Genomic DNA, 22,655 nt, shown 5'->3' with positions numbered 1-22,655 from the left:
GGTGACAATGGTGACAATGACAATGGTGACAATGACAATGGTGACACACAGGTGGCAATGAGGTGACAATGGTGACAATGGTGACAATGACAATGACAAACGTGACAATGACAATGAGGTGACAATGAAGTGACAGTGGTGACAATGACAAAGGTGACAATGTCAATGGTGACAATGACAATGATAATGACAATGTGGTGGCATTGAGGTGACACACAGGTGACAATGGTGACAATGACAATGGTGACACTGAGGTGACAGTGAGGTGACAGTGGTGACGCTGAGGTGACACACAGGTGACGATGGTGGCAATGACAATGGTGACAATGACAATGAGATGACACTGGTGACAATGACAATGTCAATGACAATGACACTGAGGTGACACACAGGTGGCAATGACAATGACAATGTCAATGGTTGCAATGATGACAATGAGGTGACAATGAGGTGACAATGGTGACAATGACAATGAGGTGACACACAGGTGACCATGGTGACAATGAGGTGACAATGATAATGGTGACAATGACAGTGGTGACAATGGTGACAATGGTGACAATGACAATGGTGACAATGACAATGACAATGACAATGACAATGACAAGGTGACAATGGTGCCAACGGCAATGTCCCCGTACCTGTGGGCGGTGCCGGGCCCCGGCCGGGTCACGCTGGGGACGAGAAGATGGAGATGAGCGGGGGAGGGGACACAGAGTGACCACGGAGTGACCATAGAGTGACCATGGAGGTGACCACGAGATGGTCAAGGGGACATGGGGACAGTCATGGTCACCTGGAGATGGTCAGGGGGACAGGGAGGGGATGGAGGTGACCATGGAGTGACCACGGAGTGACCATGGAGGTGACCATGAGATGGTGAAGGGAACAGGGAGGGGACACGGAGTGACCAGGGAGTGACCATGGAGTGACCACAGAGTGACCACAGAGTGACCATGGAGTGGCCATGGAGGGACCAGGGAGGGACCATGGAGTGACCAGGGAGGGACCACGGAGTGACCATGGAGGTGACCAGGGAGTGACCATGGAGTGACCATGGAGGGACCACAGAGTGACCACAGAGTGACCACAGAGTGACCATGGAGTGACCATGGAGCGACCACGGAGTGACCATGGAGGGACCATGGAGTGACCATGGAGGGACCATGGAGGGACCATGGAGGGACCATGGAGTGACCACGGAGTGACCACAGAGTGACCACAGAGTGACCATGGAGTGACCATGGAGTGACCAGGGAGGGACCAGGAGATGGTCAAGGGGACAGGGAGGTGACCATGGACAATGGAGTGACCATGGAGTGACCAGGGAGTGACCAGGGAGGGACCATGGAGTGACCATGGAGGGACCAGGGAGTGACCAGGACATGGTCAAGGGGACAAGGAGGGGACAGGGAGGTGACCATGGACAATGGAGTGACCAGGGAGTGACCATGGAGTGACCATGAGATGGTGAAGGGAACAGGGAGGGGACACGGAGTGACCAGGGAGTGACCATGGAGTGACCATGGAGATGGTCAAGGGGACACAGAGATGGTCATGGTCACCTGGAGATGGTCAAGGGGACAGGGAGGTGACCATACAGGAGTGACCATGAAGGTCACCAGGAGATGATGGAGATGGCCAAGGCCACCTGGCCACCATGAAGGTGACCATAGAGTGACCATGAACCACGGATATGACCATGGAGGTGACCAGGGGATGGTGGAGATGACCAAGGTCACCAGGACACCATGAAGGTGACCATGGAGTGACCATGAATCACGGAGATGACCACGGAGATGACCAGGGGATGGTGGAGATGACCAAGGTCACCAGGACACCATGGAGGTGACCATAGAGGTGACCATGGACCACAGAGATGACCATGAAGGTGACCATGGAGGTGACCAGGGGATGTTGAAGATGACCAAGGTCACCATGGAGGTGACCATAGAGGTGACCACGAACCATGAAGGTCACCATGAAGGTCACCATGGAGGTGACCAGTAGATGTTGGAGATGACCAAGGTCACCAGGACACCATGGAGGTGACCACGAACCATGAAGGTCACCATGAAGGTGACCATGAAGGTCACCATCAGGGTGACCAGTAGATGTTGGAGATGACCAAGGCCATCAGGACACCATGGAGGTGACCACAAACCATGAAGGTCACCATGAAGGTCACCATGGAGGTGACCAGAGGATGTTGAAGATGACCAAGGCCACCAGGACACCATGGAGGTGACCACGAACCATGAAGGTCACCATGAAGGTCACCATGGAGGTGACCAGTGGATGTTGAAGATGACCAAGGCCACCTGGCCACCATGGAAATGACCATGAACCATGGAGATGACCATGAAGGTCACCATGGAGGTGACCAGGGGATGTTGGAGATGACCAAGGTCACCATGAAGGTGACCATGGAGATGACCAGGGCATGTTGAAGATGACCAAGGCCACCTGGCCACCCCAGCGGGTCGGGAGGGGACACGGTGGTGGGACAGGGCCATCTCCTCACCTTCCAGGTAGTTCCTGGCGATGAACTTGAGCGCCTCGTCCAGCAGGATGACCGGGAAGGAGATCTTGATGACCATCAGCCAGTGGGTCAGCGTCAGCGGCGTCAGCTTGAAGATCATCTGGGGACACCAGGGGACACGGCTCGGACCTTCTCTCGGGCCACCAGAGTGACCACAGCGGTCACCAAAGTGACCTCAGGGCCACCAGAGTGACCACGGCGGTCAGCAGAGCCGGCCCGTGGTCAGCAGAACCCGCCCATGGTCATCAAACCCAGTGGTCAGCAAAGCCAGTGGTCAGCAAAGCCAGTGGTCAGCAGAACCCGCCCGTGGTCATCAAACCCAGTGGTCAGCAAAGCCAGTGGTCACCAGAGCCCGCCCGTGGTCAGCAGAACCCGCCCGTGGTCAGCAGAGCCCGCCCATGGTCATCAAACCCAGTGGTCAGCAAAGCCAAGGTCAAAACTCGTGGTGGACACAATAGCCATGGCCACCAGAGTGACCACAGCGGTCAGCAGAGTGACCTCAGGGCCACCAGAGTGACCACGGCGGTCACCAGAGCCCGCCCGTGGTCAGCAGAGCCCGCCCGTGGTCATCAAACCCAGTGGTCAGCAAAGCCAGTGGTCAGCAAAGCCAAGGTCAACACTCATGGTGGACACGATGGCCGTGGCCACCAGAGTGACCACGGCGGTCACCAAAGTGACCTCAGGGCCACCAGAGTGACCACGGTGGTCAGCAGAGCCCACCCGTGGTCATCAAAGCCAGTGGTCAGCAAAGCCAAGGTCAACACTCGTGGTGGACACAATGGATGGCCGTGGCCACCAAAGTGACCACAGGGCCACCAGAGTGACCACAGTGGTCACCAGAGCCCACCCATGGTCAGCAGAGCCCGCCCGTGGTCATCAAACCCAGTGGTCAGCAAAGCCAAGGTCAGCACTCGTGGTGGACACGATGGCCGTGGTCACCAAAGTGACCTCAGGGCCACCAAAGTGACCACAGTGGTCACCAGAGCCCACCCGTGGTCATCAAACCCAGTGGTCACTCAAGGTCAACGGTGGCCATGTTGGTGGACACCTCATGGCCACCAACCTGATGACCACCAGCTTGATGACCATCACCTCAATGACCAACAACTCAATGTCCCCAAGGCCACCACCCAATGACCACCAGCTCGATGACCACCACCCAATGAACATCATCAAATGGCCATCACCTTGATGTTCCCCAAAGCCACCACCTTGGTGACCACCAACCCAATGACCACCACCCAACGTCCCCAAGGCCACCACCTTGATGACCACCAACCCAATGACCATCACCTCAATGACCACCATCCAATGACCACCACCCCAATGACCACCACCCCAATGACCACCACCCCGATGTCCCCAAGGCCACCACCTTGATGACCACCACCCCAATGTCCCCAAGGCCACCACCTTGATGACCACCAACCCCATGACCACCAATGACCACCACCCCAATGTCCCCAAGGCCACCACCTTGATGGCCACCAACCCAATGACCACCAACCCAATGAACACCACCCCAATGACCACCAATCCAATGACCACCATCCAATGACCACCACCTCAATGACCACCATCCAATGACCACCAACCCCATGACCACCACCTTGATGGCCACCATCCAATGACCACCACCCCAATGACCACCAACCCAATGACCATCACCCCAATGTCCCCAAGGCCACCACCTTGATGACCACCAACCCCATGACCACCACCCAACGTCCCCAAGGCCACCACCTTGATGGCCACCAACCCAATGACCATCACCTCAATGACCACCACCTTGATGGCCACCAACCCAATGACCATCACCTCAATGACCACCACCTTGATGACCACCAACCCAATGACCACCACCCCATGACCACCACCCCATTGACCACCACCCCAATGTCCCCAAGGCCACCACCCCCGGTGTCCCTTACGGGCAGGGGGTCGATGTAGAGGATGACGAAGTGCAGGGACATGGAGAGGCAGATGGAGCCCATCAGCCAGATGTTCACCCATGGTGGCATCCGCGCCAGCGACTGGTTCTCCGACAGGCTGGGGACATCCAGGGGACCGTGAGGACATCGAGGTGACCATGGGGACATTGGGGACATCAGGGACATTGGGGACATTGGGGACATTGGGGACATTGGGGTGGACAGGAACCATCAGCCAGATGTTCTCCCATGGTGGCACCTGGGCTGGGGTTCATGGACAGGCTGGGGACATCGAGGGGACCATGAGGACATCGAGGTGACCATGAGGACACCAGGAGGTCACGGGGACATTGAAGACATTGGGGACATCGGGGACATTGGGGACATTGGGATGGACAGGAACCATCAGCCAGATGTTCTCCCATGGTGGTACCTGGGCTGGGGTTCATGGTAGGGCTGGGGACATCGAGGTGACCATGGAGACATCAGGAGGTCATGGGGACATTGGGGACATTGGGGACATCAGGGACATTGGGGACATTGGGATGGACAGGAACCACCAGCCAGATGTTCTCCCATGGTGGAATCTGGGCTGGGGTTGATGGACAGGCTGGGGACATCGAGGTGACCATGGGGACACCAGGAGGTCATGGGGACATCGAGGTGACCATGAGGACATCACCACAATGACCATGACCATGATGACCATGACAATAACAACGACACAACCATGACAACGATGACCATGACAGAGGTGACCACGATGACCACGGTGACCAAGATGACCTCACCTGTTGAGGGCGTTGCCCATCTCGATGGTGACCACCATGACCATGACCATGACAATGACAATGACCATGACAATGATGACAATGACAGAGATGACCAAGATGACCAAGGTGACCATGATGACCTTGGTGACCATGGTGACCATGGTGACCATGGTGACCACCATGACCATGACCACGATGACCTCACCTGTTGAGGGCGTTGCACATCTCGATGGTGACCACCATGACCATGACAATGACAATGACAATGATGACCATGACAATGACCACGACGATGACCAAGATGACCATGGTGACCACGATGACCATGATGACCATGACCATGACCCATGACCAAGATGTCCTCACCTGTTGAGGGCGTTGCACATCTCGATGGTGACCACCATGACCATGACAATGACAGTGACCATGACAATGATGACCATGACAATGACAGAGATGACCATGGTGACCACGATGACCATGATGACCACGATGACCATGGTGACCTCACCTGTTGAGGGCATTGCACATCTCGATGGTGACCACCATGACCATGACCATGACAGTGACCATGACAATGATGACCATGACAATGATGACAATGACAGAGATGACCAAGATGACCACGATGACCATGATGACCATGACCAAGATGTCCTCACCTGTTGAGGGCGTTGCACATCTCGATGGTGACCACCATGACCATGACCATGACAATGACAATGACAATGACCATGACCATGACCATGACCATGACAATGATGACCATGACAATGACCATGACCATGACAATGACCACAACAATGATGACAATGACAGAGATGACCAAGATGACCATGACCACGATGACCATGGTGACCTCACCTGTTGAGGGCGTTGCACATCTCGATGGTGACCACCATGACCATGACCATGACAATGACCATGACAATGACTATGACAATGACCAAGATGACCAAGATGACCACAATGACCACGGTGTCCTCACCTGTTGAGGGCGTTGCACATCTCGATGGTGACCAGCACCGACAGCGCCATCGTCATCGGCACCGGCGACTCGAAGATGTCGCAGTCGAGGCCCTCGAAGTCCACGTTGTGCTCGGAGCACTGCATGAAGTGGGTCTGGAGAGGACACGGGGACACCTCGGGGTCACCCTGGGGCCACCACCCTGGGGACACCTCGGGGACACCTTGGGGACATCTCAGGGCCATCCAGGAAGGGACATTTGGGAGCTGGGGGACATCATCATGGAGGTCCCACCACCACCACGAAGGTTCCTCATGGTGGTGGGACCTCCATGATGGACCTGAGGAGGGTCACAGGGTGGGGACACCTCGAGGACACCTTGGGGACATCTCAGGGTCATCCAGGAAGGGACATTTGGCAGCTGGGGGACATCATCGTGGAGATCCCACCACCATGAGGAACCTTCGTGGTGGTGGTGGGACCTCCATGATGGACCTGGGGAGGGTCACAGGGTGGGGACACCTCGAGGACATCTTGGGGACACCTTGGGGACATCTCAGGGTCATCCAGGAAGGGACGTTTGGGAGCTGGGGGACATCATCATGGAGGTCCCACCACCATTACGAAGGTTCCTCATGGTGGTGGGACCTCCATGATGGACCTGGGGAGGGTCACCTTGGGGTGGGGACACCTTGGGGACATCTCGGGGACACCCCAGGGTCACCAGAGCTTGGGGACACCTCGGGGACATCTCGGGGACATCTCAGGGCCATCCAGGAAGGGACATTTGGGAGCTGGGGGACACCACGAGGAACCTTCATGGTGGTGGTGGGACCTCCATGATGGACCTGGGGAGGGTCACAGGGTGAGGACACCTCAAGGAGACCTTGGGGACATCTTGGGGACATCTCAGGGCCATCCAGGAAGGGACATTTGGGAGCTGGGGGACACCATCATGGAGGTCCCACCACCACCACGAAGGTTCCTCATGGTGGTGGGACCTCCATGATGGACCTGGGGATGGTCACAGGGTGGGGACACCTCGGGGACACCTCGGGGACATCTCAGGGACATCCAGGAAGGGACATTTGGGAGCTGGGGGACACCACGAGGAACCTTCATGGTGGTGGTGGGACCTCCATGATGGACCTGGGGAGGGTCACAGGGTGGAGACACCTTGGGGACATCTCAGGGATGTCCAGGAAGGGACATTTGGGAGCTGGAGGACACCACGAGGAACCTTCGTGGTGGTGGTGGGACCTCGATGATGGACCTGAGGAGGGTCACAGGGTGGGGACACCTTGGGGACATCTCAGGGATGTCCAGGAAGGGACATTTGGGAGCTGGAGGACACCACGAGGAACCTTCATGGTGGTGGTGGGACCTCCATGATGGACCTGAATTGGGGCTGGGGGAGGTCATGGGGTGGGGACATCTCAGGGACACCTTGGGGACATCCTGAGGACATCCCAGGGTCACCAGAGCTTGGGGACACCTCAGGGACATCTTGGGAACATCTTGGGAACATCTTGAGGACACCTTGAGAACATCTCAAGGACATTTTGGGGACACCTTGGGGACATCCCAGGGTCATCAGAGCCTGGGGACATCTTGGAGACATCTCAGGGACATCTTGGGGACATCTTGGGTTCACCAGAGATCGTGGACACCTCAGGGACATCTCAAGGACATCTCAAGGACATCTCGAGGACACCTTGGGGACACCTTGGGGACATCTTGGGGACACCTGGCACTCACCAGCTGGTGGTAGCTGACGTTGGGCCCGTCCTCGGCGAAGAGGAACCACCAGGCGGCCGCGCCCACGGTGGCAGCACCGACGTAACCTGGGGGGGACAACAAAGAGAGGGTTGGGGACACCTTGGGGACAACCTGGGGACAAGGTGGGGGTCTCCAAGGGGACAACTTGGGGGTCTCCACGTGGTTTTTTGGGGTCTCCAGGTGGATTTTTGGGGTTTCTGGGTGGTTTTTTGGAGTTTCCAGGTGGTTCCATGAAGTTCTCAAGGTGTTCCTCATGAGGTTGCTCAAGGAACCTTCTCCATGTAGATCTCAAGGTGGTTTTTTGGGGTCTCCAGGTGGGTTGTTGGGGTTTCCAGGTGATTTTTTTGAGTTTCCAGGTGGTTCTATGAGGTTCTCCAGGTGTTCCTCATGAGGTTGCTCAAGGAACCTTCTCCATGTAGATCTCAAGGTGGTTTTTTGGGGTCTTCAGGTGTATTTTTTGGGGTCTCCAGGTGGACTTTTGGGGTTTCCAGGTGGTTTTTGGGGTTTCCAGGTGGTTCTATGAGGTTCTCAAGGTGTTCCTCACAAGGTTCCTCAAGGAACCTTCTCCATGGAGGTCTCAAGGTGCTTCTTCTGGAGTTTCCAGGTGGTGTTTTGGTGTCTCCAGGTCATTTTCTGAAGTCCCCTCCACCAACCCTCGCTGACCCCACCTGCCCCCAGGTGCCCCCCAGGTGTGACCCACCAGGTGTGACCCCCCAGGTGTGACCCCCCAGGTGTGACCCACCTCCGATGGCCAGGTATCTGAAGAAGAGCCACCCGGAGATGAGCGGCTCCTTGGGGCTCCGGGGCGGTTTGTCCATGATGTCCATGGGCCCACCTGACCCAACTGACCCACCTGAGCCCACCTGACCCAAACAACCCAACTGACCATGAACTGACTCTTACCTGACCAAGGTGACCCAACTGACCATGACCAACCCCAGATGACCAGTATGACCATGACCAGTCCAGATGACCCAGGTGACTCAGGTGACCCAACTGACCATGAACTGACCACTACCTGACCAAGGTGACCCAGATGACCAAGGTGACCATGAACTGACCACCAGGTGACCTAGATGATCCAACTGACCAATATGACCATGTACTGACCCCTACCTGACCAAGGTGACCCAACTGACCATGACCAACCCCAGATGACCAAGATGACTTGGATGACCATGAGCCGACCCCAGATGACCAAGGTGACCCAGATGACCAAGGTGACCATGAAGTGACCCCTACCTGACCTAGGTGACCCAACTGACCCTGACCAACCCCAGATGACCAAGATGACCATGAACTGATCATTGGGTGACCCAGATGACCACCACCAGACCCAAGTGACCCAACTGACCCTGACCAACCCCAGAAGACCAAGGTGACTTAGATGACCAAGACGACCAAGTTGACCACCAAATACCCAAGATGACCACGAGATGACCGCAATGACCCACCTCCGATGGCCAGGTATCTGAAGAAGAGCCACCCGGAGATGAGCGGCTCCTTGGGGCTGCGGGGCGGTTTGTCCATGATGTCCATGGGCCCACCTGACCCAACTGACCCAACTGACCCAAACAACCCAACTGACCATGAACTGACCCAAATGACCCAACTGACCATGAACTGACCCCTACCTGACCAAGGTGACCCAACTGACCATGAACCAATCCCAAATGACCAAGGTGACTCAGGTGACCCAACTGACCACGAACTGACCATTACTGGCCTAGATGACCCAGCTGACCACGAGCCAACCCCAGATGACCAAGGTGACCCAGATGACCAAGATGACCATGAACTGACTCTTACCTGACCAAGATGACCCAAGTGACCATGACCAACCCCAGATGACCAAGATGACCATGACCAAGCCCAGATGACCAACATGGCCCAGGTGACCAATATGACCATGAACTGACCCCTACCTGACCTAGGTGACCCAACTGACCATGACCAACCCCAGATGACCAAGATGACCATGAACTGATCATCGGGTGACCCAGATGACCAGCACCAGACCTAAGTGATCCAACTGACCACAACCAACCCCAAATGACCAAGGTGACTTAGATGACCAAGGTGACTTAGATGACCAAGATGACCATGATGCCCACCAGATGACCATGATGCCCACCATGACCCACCTCCGATGGCCAGGTATCTGAAGAAGAGCCACCCGGAGATGAGCGGCTCCTTGGGGCTCCGGGGCGGTTTGTCCATGATGTCCATGGGCCCACCTGACCCACCTGAGCCCAGGACACCCAACTGACCACAAGCTGACCACAAGATGCCCACCATGACCCACCTCCGATGGCCAGGTATCTGAAGAAGAGCCATCCGGAGATGAGCGGCTCCTTGGGGCTCCGGGGCGGTTTGTCCATGATGTCCAGGTCCGGCGGGTTGAAGCCCAGCGCCGTGGCCGGCAGCCCGTCCGTCACCAGGTTCACCCAGAGCAGCTGCACCGGGATCAGCGCCTCGGGCAGGCCCAGCGCCGCCGTCAGGAAGATACTGGGGGGCGTTAATGGGACTGGTTTGTACTGGGAGGGACTGGGAGCAGCTGCACCGGGATCAGCGCCTCGGGCAGGCCCAGCGCCGCCGTCAGGAAGATACTGGGAGGGACGGAGGGGTTAATGGGGATGGGAGGGGTTAATGGGAGGGACTGGTTTGTACTAGGAGGGACTGGGATCAACTGGGATGGACTGGGATGGGACTGGGACAAACTGGGAGGGGTTAAAAGGGGACTGGGAGGGACTGGGAGGGGATGGGAGGGGATTGGAACAAACTGGGATGGACTGGTTTGTACTGGGAGGGATTGGTTTGTACTGGGAGGGGTTAATGGGACTGGGATGGACTGGGATATACTGGGAGAGACTGGGAGGGTTAATGGGACTGGTTTGTACTGGGATATACTGGGAGGGATTGGTTTGTACTGGGAGGGGTTAATGGGACTGAGATGGACTGGGAGGGACTGGGAGGGGATTGGAACAAACTGGGAGGGACTGGGAGGGATGGGAGGGGTTAATGGGACTGGGAGGGGTTAATGGGACTGGTTTGTACTGGGAGGGACTGGGAGGGACTGGGAGCAGGTTAGGATGGACTGGGAGGGGTTAACAGGGACTGGTTTGTACTGGGAGGAACTGGGAGGGACTGGGATATACTGGGAGGGGATGGGAACAAACTGGGAGGGACTGGGATCAACTGGGATGGGATTGGGAGGAGTTAATGGGGGACTGGTTTGTACTGGGATGGACTGGGATCAACTGGGATGGGATTGGGAGGGGTTAATGGGGGACTGGGATGGACTGGGGAGGGACTGGGATGGGATTGGTTTGTACTGGTTTGTACTGGTTTGTACTGGTTTGTACTGGCAGCAGCTGCACCGGGATCAGCGCCTCGGGCAGGCCCAGCGCCGCCGTCAGGAAGATACTGGGAGGGTTAATGGGACTGGTTTGTACTGGGAGGGACTGGGAGGGACTGGGAGCAGGTTAGGATGGACTGGGAGGGGTTAATGGGACTGGTTTGTACTGGTTTATACTGGGAGGGACTGGGATGGACTGGGAGCAGCTGCACCGGGATCAGCGCCTCGGGCAGGCCCAGCGCCGCCGTCAGGAAGATACTGGGGGGGAGGGTCAATGGGACTGGTTTGTACTGGGAGGGACTGGGATGGACTGGGATGGGATTGGGATGGACTGGGATGGACTGGGAGGGACTGGGATGGACTGGGATGGACTGGTTTGTACTGGGAGCAGCTGCACCGGGATCAGCGCCTCGGGCAGGCCCAGCGCCGCCGTCAGGAAGATACTGGGAGGGTTAATGGGACTGGTTTGTACTGGGAGGGACTGGGATGGGTTAACGGGACTGGGAGGGTCAATGGGAGGGACTGGTTTGTACTGGGATGGACTGGGATGGACTGGTTTGTACTGGGAGGGGTTAATGGGGCACTGGGATGGGACTGGGATGGGATTGGGAGGGGTTAAAATGGGATTGGAATGGACCGAGTTATACTGGGATATACTGGGAGGGTCTGGGATGGACTGAGAGGGGATGGGAGGGGTTAATGGGACTGGGAGGGTCAATGGGACTGGTTTGTACTGGGAGGGGTTAAAAGGGGACTGGGATGGACTGGGAGGGGTTAATGGGACTGGTTTGTACTGGGATATACTGGGAGGGACTGGGATGGGATTGGGAGGGGTTAATGGGACTGGTTTGTACTGGGATGGACTGGGAGGGGTTAATGGGGCACTGGGATGGGACTGGGAGGGACTGGGAGGGACTGGGAGGGGACTGGTTTGTACTGGTCTGTACCGGCAGCAGCTGCACCGGGATCAGCGCCTCGGGCAGGCCCAGCGCCGCCGTCAGGAAGATACTGGGAGGGTTAATGGGAGGGGTTAATGGGAACTGGGGTGGACTGGGAGGGACTGGGAGGGGATGGGAACAAACTGGGAGGGACTGGGATCAACTGGGATGGGATTGGGAGGGGTTAACGGGGGACTGGGATGGACTGGGATGGACTGGGAGGGGTTAATGGGACTGGGAGGGGTTAACAGGGACTGGGATGGACTGGTTTGTACTGGGACAAACTGGGAGGGGTTAATGGGACTGGGAGGGGTTAATGGGACTGGGAGGGGTTAATGGGACTGGTTTGTACTGGTTTGTACTGGTTTGTACTGGTCTGTACTGGTCTGTACCGGCAGCAGCTGCACCGGGATCAGCGCCTCGGGCAGGCCCAGCGCCGCCGTCAGGAAGATACTGGGGGGCGTTAATGGGACTGGTTTGTACTGGGATGGACTGGGAGGGGTTAATGGGGCACTGGGATGGACTGGGATGGACTGGGAGGGGACTGGGAGGGACTGGGATGGGATTGGTTTGTACTGGTCTGTACTGGTTTGTACTGGCAGCAGCTGCACCGGGATCAGCGCCTCGGGCAGGCCCAGCGCCGCCGTCAGGAAGATACTGGGGGGCGTTAATGGGACTGGTTTGTACTGGGATGGACTGGGAGGGGTTAATGGGGCACTGGGATGGACTGGGATGGACTGGGAGGGGACTGGGAGGGACTGGGATGGGATTGGTTTGTACTGGTCTGTACTGGTTTGTACTGGCAGCAGCTGCACCGGGATCAGCGCCTCGGGCAGGCCCAGCGCCGCCGTCAGGAAGATACTGGGGGGCGTTAATGGGACTGGTTTGTACTGGGATGGACTGGGAGGGGTTAATGGGGCACTGGGATGGACTGGGATGGACTGGGAGGGGACTGGGAGGGACTGGGATGGGATTGGTTTGTACTGGTCTGTACTGGTTTGTACTGGCAGCAGCTGCACCGGGATCAGCGCCTCGGGCAGGCCCAGCGCCGCCGTCAGGAAGATACTGGGGGGCGTTAATGGGACTGGTTTGTACTGGGATGGACTGGGAGGGGTTAATGGGGCACTGGGATGGACTGGGATGGACTGGGAGGGGACTGGGAGGGACTGGGATGGGATTGGTTTGTACTGGTCTGTACTGGTTTGTACTGGCAGCAGCTGCACCGGGATCAGCGCCTCGGGCAGGCCCAGCGCCGCCGTCAGGAAGATACTGGGAGGGGTTAATGGGACTGGTTTGTACTGGGATGGACTGGGAGGGACTGGGACAAACTGGGAGGGACTGGGACAAACTGGGATGGACTGGGATGGACTGGGATGGACTGGGATGGGATTGGGAGGGGTTAATGGGGCACTGGGATGGACTGGGAGGGACTGGGATGGACTGGTTTGTACTGGGATATACTGGGAGGGACTGGGATGGACTGGTTTGTACTGGGATATACTGGGAGGGGTTAATGGGGCACTGGGATGGACTGGGAGGGACTGGGATGGGATTGGTTTGTACTGGTTTGTACTGGGAGGGACTGGGAGGGGACAGGGACAAACTGGGAGGGACTGGGATGGACTGGGATGGACTGGGATGGGATTGGGAGGGGTTAATGGGAGACTGGTTTGTACTGGGATGGACTGGGATATACTGGGAGGGGAGGGAGGGGTTAATGGGGATGGGAGGGGCTAACGGGACTGGTTTGTACTGGGAGGGGTTAATGGGAACTGGGATGGACTGGGATGGGATTGGGAGGGGTTTGGGAGGGGTTAATGGGGGACTGGTTTGTACTGGGATATACTGGGAGGGGACAGGGACAAACTGGGAGGGACTGGGATGGACTGGGAGGGGTTAATGGGACTGTACTGGTCTGTACTGGTTTGTACCGGCAGCAGCTGCACCGGGATCAGCGCCTCGGGCAGGCCCAGCGCCGCCGTCAGGAAGATACTGGGGGGCGTTAATGGGACTGGTTTGTACTGGGATGGACTGGGAGGGGTTAATGGGACTGGGATGGACTGGGAGGGACTGGGAGGGGATTGGGAGGGGTTAATGGGACTGGGATGGACTGGGATATACTGGGAGGGGACAGGGACAAACTGGGAGGGACTGGGATGGACTGGGAGGGTTAATGGGGACTGGGAGGGGTTAATGGAGCTGGGAGGGGTTAATGGGACTGGTTTGTACTGGTTTGTACTGGGAGGGACTGGGATGGACTGGGAGGGGTTAATGGGAGGGACTGGTTTGTACTGGGATATACTGGGAGGAGATTGGAACAAACTGGGGTGGACTGGGATGGACTGGGAGGGACTGGGACAAACTGGGATGGACCAGGACGGACCAGGAGAAACTGGGATGGACTGGGATGGACCAGGATGGACCAGGATGGAGCAGAAGGAACTGGGATGGACTGGGATGGAACTGGAGAAACTGGGATGGACCAGGACGGACCAGCACAAACTGGGATGGACTGGGAGGGACTTGGATGGACCAGGATGGACCAGGATGGAGCAGAAGGAACTGGGATGGACTGGGATGGAACTGGAGAAACTGGGATGGACCAGGACGGACCAGCACAAACTGGGATGGACTGGGAGGGACTTGGATGGACCAGGATGGACCAGGATGGAGCAGAAGGAACTAGGATGGAACTGGGATGGACCAGGACAAACTGGGATTAACTGGGATTAACTGGGATGGAACTGGGACAAACTGGGACAAACTGGGATGAACTGGGATGAACTGGGACGAACTGGGACAGCAAAGGCCAAACTGGGCCAAACTGGGCCAAACCGGGCTCCAACCCCTCAGAGCCTCCAACATCTCCAAGCTCTGCTCCAAACTGGCCGGGACCTCTCCAAACTGCTCCAAACCGGGTCCAAACTGGTCCGAACTGGGTCCAAACTGCTCCAAACTGGTCCAAACTGGGTCCAAACTGGGTCCAAACTGGTCCAAACTGGTCGGAACCGGGCGCTCACCAGACGACCTCGCCCACGTTGGAGGAGATGAGGTAGCGGATGAACTGCTTCATGTTGTTGTAGATGGCCCTGCCCTCCTCCACGGCCGCCACGATGGTGGAGAAGTTGTCGTCGGCCAGGACCATCTCCGAGGCCGTCTTGGCCACGGCCGTGCCCGAGCCCATGGCGATGCCGATCTCGGCCTTCTTCAGCGCCGGCGCGTCGTTCACGCCATCGCCGGTCTATGGGGGGAAAAGGGGGCGGGAGGGGGCGGGTGAGACGTGGGGTGGGGTTGGGCGGGTGGTGGGACTCCATAACTATGTTGGGAGTTGGAGGTGGAACCTCGGAACTGCGTCAAAAGGTGGTGGGACTCCATAAATATGTCAGAAGTTGGTGTTGGAACCTCAAAAGTAGGTGGAATTGGTGGTGGGACTCCATAAATATGTCAGAAGTTGGTGTTGGAACCTCAAAAGTAGGTGGAATTGGTGGTGGGACTCCATAAATATGTCAGAAGTTGGTGTTGGAACCTCAAAAGTAGGTGGAATTGGTGGTGGGACTCCATAACTACGTCAGGAGTTGGTGGTGGAACCTCAAAACTACGTCAAAAGGTGGTGGGACTCCATAACTACGTCAAAAGTTGGAGGTGGAACCTCAGAACTACGTCAAAAGGTGGTGGGACTCCATAACTACGTCAGGAGTTGGAGGTGGAACCTCGGAACTACGTCAAAACATGGTGGGACTCCATAACTACGTCAGAAGTTGGTGTTGGAACCCTAAAACTGGATGGAATTGGTGGTGGGATGCCATAACTACATCAAAAGTTCATGATGGGACTACATAACTATGTCAAAAGTTGGAGGTGGAACCTCGGAACTACGTCAAAAGGTGGTGGGACTCCATAACTACGTCAGGAGTTCATGGTGGAACTCCATAACTACGTCAAAAGGTGGTGGGACTCCATAGCTACGTCAGGAGTTGGAGGTGGAACCTCAGAACTACGTCAAAACGTGGTGGGACTCCATAACTACATCAAAAGTTGGTGCTGGAACCTCAAAAGTAGGTGGAATTGGTGGTGGGACTCCATAACTACCTCAAAAGTTGGAGGTGGGACTCCATAACTACGTCAAAGGTTGGTGTTAGAACCTCAAAACTACGTCAAAAGGTGGTGGGACTCCATAACTACGTCAGGAGTTGGAGGTGGAACCTCGGAACTGCGTCAAAAGGTGGTGGGACTCCATAACTACATCAAAAGTTCATGGTGGGACTCCATAACTACGTCAGAGGTTGGTGTTGGAACCCTCAAACTGGATGGAATTGGTGGTGGGATGCCATAACTATGTCAGAAGTTGGTGGTGGGACCCCATAACTACGTCAGAAGTTGGTGCTGGAACCTCAAAACTACGTCAAAAGGTGGTGGGACTCCATAACTACGTCAGAAGTTGGAGGTGGAACCTCGGAACTACATCAAAAGGTGGTGGGACTCCATAACTACGTCAGAAGTTGATGTTAGAAACTCAAAACTACGTCAAAAGGTGGTGGGACTCCATAACTATGTCAAAAGTTCATGGTGGGACTCCATAACTACGTCAGAAGTTGGTGCTGGAACCTGCTTCAATCAACCACAGCTGACCACCAAACACTCATAAGCCCATGGTGGACCTCCATAACCACCTCAAAACCCACTCAAACCCATTCAAACCCCCATGAAACCTATTCAAACCCATGGTGGACCTCCATAACCACGTCCATCAAGAACTTCTGGTCTCAAACCTATGGTAGACCTCCGTAACTGCATCCAAACCCCTGCAAACCATGGTGGACCTCCATAACCACCTGGAAACCCACTCAAACCTATTCAAACCCCCCTCAAACCTTCTGAAACCCATGGTAGACCTCCATAACCACCTCAAAACCCCCTCAAACCCACTCAAACCCCCATGAAACCTCCTCAGATCCATGGTGGACCTCCATAACCATCTCAAAACCCACTCAAACCCATTCAAACCCCCATGAAACCCCCTCAGATCCATGGTGGACCTCCATAACCACCTCCCAACCCACTCAAAGCTCCACAAACCTTCCTCAAACCTTCTCAAACCTATGGTAGACCTCCATAACCACCTCAAAACCCACTCAAACTTCCACAAACCCCCCTCAAACCATCTCAAACCCCTGGTAGACCTCCATAACCACGTCCACCACCCCTTTTTTCTCCTCACCATGGCGGTGATCTCGTCGAAGGACTGCAGGAACTCCACGATCTTGGACTTGTGGGTGGGCTCGACGCGGGCGAAGCAGCAGGCGCGCCGGCAGGCCCCTCCAAACCCCCACCAGCCCATGGTGGACCTCCATAACCACCTCCAAACCCACTCAAAGCTCCACAAACCTTCCTCAAACCTTCTGAAACCCATGGTGGACCTCCATAACCATCTCAAAACCCATTCAAACCTCCATAAACCCATGGTGGACCTCCATAACCATCTCAAAACCCACTCTAAACTCCACAAACCTTCATCAAACCTTCTCAAACCAATGGTAGACCTCCATAACTACCTCAAAACCCCCTCAAACCCACTCAAATCCATATGAAACCTCCTCAGATCCATGGTGGACCTCCATAACCACGTCCATCAAGTACCCATTCACCCCAAACCTACTCAGATCCATGGTGGACCTCCATAACCACCTCAAAACCCACTCAAACTTCCACAAATACCCCTCAAACCATCTCAAACCCCTGATAGACCTCCATAACCACGTCCATCAAGAACTTTCATCCATAAATCTCTATTAATCCATCGTAGACCTCCATAACCACCTCCAAACCCTTCCCAACCATGGTGGACCTCCATAACCACGTCCAAACCCACTCAAAACTCCACAAACCTTCCTCAAACCTTCTCAAACCTATGGTAGACCTCCATAACTACCTCAAAACCCACTCAAACTTCCACAAATACCCCTCAAACCATCTCAAACCCCTGGTAGACCTCCATAACCACGTCCACCACCCCTTTTTCCTCCTCACCATGGCGGTGATCTCGTCGAAGGACTGCAGGAACTCCACGATCTTGGACTTGTGGGTGGGCTCGACGCGGGCGAAGCAGCAGGCGCGCCGGCAGGCCCCTCCAAACCCCCACAAGCCCATGGTGGACCTCCATAACCACCTCCAAACCCACTCAAACCCATTCAAACCCCTATAAAACCATCTCAGATCCATGGTGGACCTCCATAACCATCTCAAACCTCACTCAAAGCTCCACAAACCTCCCTCAAACCTTCTGAAAACCATGGTAGACCTCCATAACTACCTCAAACCCCACTCAGAACTCCACAAACCTCCTTCAAACCTTCTGAAACCCATGGTGGACCTCCAGAACCACCTCAAACCTCACTCAAACCCATTCAAACCCCTATAAAACCATCTCAGATCCATGGTGGACCTCCATAACCACCTCCAAACCCACTCAAACCCATTCAAACCCCCATGAAACCCCCTCAGATCCATGGTGGACCTCCATAACCACGTCCATCAAGAACTTTTGATCTCAAACCTATGGTAGACCTCCATAATCACCTCAAAACCCATTCAAACCTCCATAAACCCATGGTGGACCTCCATAACCACCTCAAAACCCACTCAAACCATCTCAAAACCATGGTGGACCTCCATAACCATCTCCCAACCCACTCAAAACTCCACAAACCTTCCTCAGACCTTCTAAAACCTATGGTAGACCTCCATAACCACCTCAAAACCCACTCAAACTTCCACAAACACCCCTCAAACCATCTCAAACCCATGGTGGACCTCCATAACCACGTCCATCAAGAACTTTCATCCATAAATCTCTATTAATCCATGGTAGACCTCCATAACCACCTCAAAACCCATTCAAACCTCCATAAACCCATGGTGGACCTCCATAACCACCTCAAAACCCACTCAAACCATCTCAAAACCATGGTAGACCTCCATAACTACCTCAAACCCCACTCAAAACTCCACAAACCTTCCTCAAACCTTCTGAAACCCATGGTGGACCTCCATAACCATCTCAAAACCCCCTCAAACCCACTCAAACCCCCATGAAACCTCCTCAGGTCTATGGTGGACCTCCATAACCACGTCCCCGCTCCTCACCATGGCGGTGATCTCGTCGAAGGACTGCAGGAACTCCACGATCTTGGACTTGTGGGTGGGCTCGACGCGGGCGAAGCAGCAGGCGCGCCGGCAGGCCCCTCCAAACCCCCACCAGCCCATGGTGGACCTCCATAACCACCTCCAAACTCACTCAAACCCATTCAAACCCCTATAAAACCATCTCAGATCCATGGTGGACCTCCATAACCACCTCAAAACCCCCTCAAACCAGTTCAAACCCCTATGAAACCATCTCAAACCCCTGGTAGACCTCCATAACCACGTCCATCAAGAACTTTTGATCTCAAACCTATGGTAGACCTCCATAACCACCTCAAAACCCACTCAAAGCTCCACAAACCTTCCTCAAACCATCTCAAACCCATGGTGGACCTCCATAACCACGTCCCCGCTCCTCACCATGGCGGTGATCTCGTCGAAGGACTGCAGGAACTCCACGATCTTGGACTTGTGGGTGGGCTCGACGCGGGCGAAGCAGCAGGCGCGCCGGCAGGCCTCGCGCTGCTCGGACAGGGGCAGGTCGTCGAACTCGCGGCCGGTGTAGGCGCGTCCCTGGACCTCCTCGTCCTCGGAGAAGATGCCGATGCGGCGGCAGATGGCGATGGCCGTGCCCTTGTTGTCCCCCGTGATCATGATGACGCGGATGCCGGCGTCGCGGCACAGCCGGATGGAGCCCATGACCTCCTTGCGGGGAGGGTCCAGCATGCCCACGCAGCCCACGAAGGTCAGGTCCGTCTGGTGGGGTGGGGTGGGACATCAGGAGATGGTGGTGGGAGCGTTGGAAATGGGGGTTTGGAGAAGGTGGTGGAACGGGGATCTCCAAAAATGGAGGTTTGGAGGTGGTGGGACCTCCAAAAATGGGGTTTGGAGGAGAAGGAAACTTCAAAAATGGGGTTTGAAGGTGGTGGGACCACCAAAAATGGGGTTTGGAGGAGAAGGAAACTTCAAAAATGGAGGTTTGGAGATCATGGAGAAGAAGGAACCTCCAAAAATGGAGGTTTGGAGGTGGTGGAGGTGGTGGGAGGTCAGGAGATGGTGGTGGTGAAGAAGGAAGGACCAGGAATGGGGGTTTGGAGATGGTGGGACCACCAAAAATGGAGGTTTGATGATCATGGTGGACCAGGGATCTCCAAAAATGGGGTTTGGAGGTGGTGGAGGTGGTGGAATGTCAGGAGATGGTGGTGGGAGGTCAGGAGATGGTGGTGGCAGTGGTGGGTGGAGAAGGAAGGACCAGAAATGGGGGTTTGGAGGAGAAGGAACCCAAAAAAATGGGGTTTGGAGGAGAAGGAACCTTCAAAAATGGAGGTTTGGAGGTGGTGGGACCACCAGAAATGGGGTTTGGAGATGGTGGGACCACCAAAAATGGAGGTTTGGAGGTGGTGGAGAAGAAGGAACCATCAAAAATGGGGTTTGGAGGTGGTGGGACCACCAGAAATGGGGGTTTGGAGGTGGTGGAACCACCAAAAATGGGGTTTGGAGATCATGGAGAAGGAACCACCAGAAATGGAGGTTTGGAGAAGCAGGAACCTCCAAAAATGGAATTGTGATGATCACGGTGGACCAGGGATCTCCAAAAATGGAGGTTTGGAGGTGGTGGGACCACCAAAATGAAGTTTTTAAAGCAGGACCCCCTCTCCAAGGTCTCAAACCCCCCAAACCAAGGTCCCACCACCCATAACGATGTCCCATCACCCATAACCAGGTCCCACCACCCAAACCCCAACTCTGGACCATCCTGAAGACTCCAGAGGTTCCTACAGAACCAAGAACCTCCCAAAACAAGGTTCTACCACCCAAACCGATGTCCCACCACCCAAACCAAGGTCCCACCACCCATAACGATGTCCCACCACCCATAACGAGCTCCTATCATCCCATAATGAGGTCCCATCACCCAAACCCCAACTCTGGACCATCCTGAAGATTCCAGAGGTTCCTACAGAACCAAGAACCTCCCAAAACGAGGTTCTACCACCCAAACCGATGTCCCACCATCCAAACCAAGGTCCCACCACCCATAACAATGTTCCACCACCCATTATGAGGTCCCACCACCCAAAAATGAAGTTCCACCATCCATAATGAGGTCCTACCACCCAAACCGAGGTCCCACCACCCATAACGATGTCCCACCACCCAAACCCCGCTCCAGACCCAGTCCCACCACCCCAAACCTTCTCCAACCCATCTCCAACCTTCTCCAAACTGTGTCCCACCACCCCAAACCTTCTTCAAACCATCTCCAGCCCTGGTCCCACCACCCATAACCGGGTCCCACCACCCATAATGAGCTCCTATCATCCCATAACGATGTCCCACCACCCATAACTTGGTCCCACCACCCATAATGAGGTCCCACCACCCATAACGAGCTCCTATCATCCCATAACGATGTCCCACCACCCATAACTTGGTCCCACCACCCATAATGAGGTCCCACCACCCATAACGAGCTCCTATCATCCCATAACGATGTCCCACCACCCATAACGATGTCCCACCACCCAAACATGAAGTTCCACCACCCATTATGAGGTCCCACCACCCATAATGATCTCCTATCATCCCATAACGATGTCCCACCACCCCAAACCATCTCCAACCCTGGTCCCACCACCCATAACGAGCTCCTATCATCCCATAACAAGGTCCCACCACCCCAAACCTTCTCCAGTCCTGGTCCCACCACCCATAACGAGGTCCCACCACCCATAACCAGGTCCCACCACCCAAACCAAGGTCCCACCACCCAAACCAAGGTCCCACCACCCATAACGAGTTCCTATCATCCCATAACGAGGTCCCACCACCCCAAACCTTCTCCAGCCCCGGTCCCACCACCCATAACGATGTCCCACCACCCATAACCTGGTCTCACCACCCATAACAAGCTCCTATCATCCCATAACGATGTCCCACCACCCATAACCTGGTCCCACCACCCATAACGAGCTCCTATCATCCCATAACGATGTCCCACCACCCATAACCTGGTCCCACCACCCATAACGATGTCCCACCACCCATAACCTGGTCCCACCACCCATAACGATGTTCCACCACCCATTATGAGGTCCCACCACCCAAACCAAGGTCCCACCACCCATAACAAGCTCCTATCATCCCATAACGATGTCCCACCACCCAAACCGAGGTCCCACCACCCAAACCCCGCTCCAGACCCAGCCCCACCACCCCAAACC

At 55.6% G+C, this 22,655-nt stretch overlaps 1 protein-coding gene and 1 long non-coding RNA gene across 2 annotated transcripts in view; both read right to left on the bottom strand.

The window, feature by feature from the left end:
* The window catches only part of LOC102065920 (sarcoplasmic/endoplasmic reticulum calcium ATPase 1-like), a 44,701-nt gene that overhangs the window by 2,362 nt on the left and 19,684 nt on the right, over nt 1–22,655 (bottom strand). The window contains exons 10-17 of the mRNA XM_074558029.1: nt 19,852–20,187; nt 15,309–15,529; nt 10,298–10,500; nt 7,972–8,057; nt 6,235–6,368; nt 4,474–4,591; nt 2,525–2,642; nt 642–674 (exon numbers count right to left, since the gene is read on the bottom strand). Coding sequence (XP_074414130.1) covers nt 670–674; nt 2,525–2,642; nt 4,474–4,591; nt 6,235–6,368; nt 7,972–8,057; nt 10,298–10,500; nt 15,309–15,529; nt 19,852–20,187 — 1,221 coding nt within the window. The 3' untranslated portion in view covers nt 642–669. The remainder of the gene's footprint in view (nt 1–641; nt 675–2,524; nt 2,643–4,473; nt 4,592–6,234; nt 6,369–7,971; nt 8,058–10,297; nt 10,501–15,308; nt 15,530–19,851; nt 20,188–22,655) is intronic.
* On the bottom strand, nt 16,943–18,537 carry LOC141731721 (uncharacterized). The gene is made up of 3 exons (XR_012583692.1): nt 17,962–18,537; nt 17,469–17,900; nt 16,943–17,018 (listed from the first exon to the last, which is right to left on the bottom strand). It is a non-coding gene; the product is annotated as an uncharacterized LOC141731721 (long non-coding RNA).

The sequence above is a fragment of the Zonotrichia albicollis genome, chromosome 24 (assembly GCF_047830755.1).
Source record: "Zonotrichia albicollis isolate bZonAlb1 chromosome 24, bZonAlb1.hap1, whole genome shotgun sequence".
Lineage (NCBI taxonomy): Eukaryota > Metazoa > Chordata > Aves > Passeriformes > Passerellidae > Zonotrichia > Zonotrichia albicollis.
The sequence above is the reverse complement of the archived record's forward strand: the minus strand, read 5'-3'. Positions and strand labels throughout refer to the sequence as shown.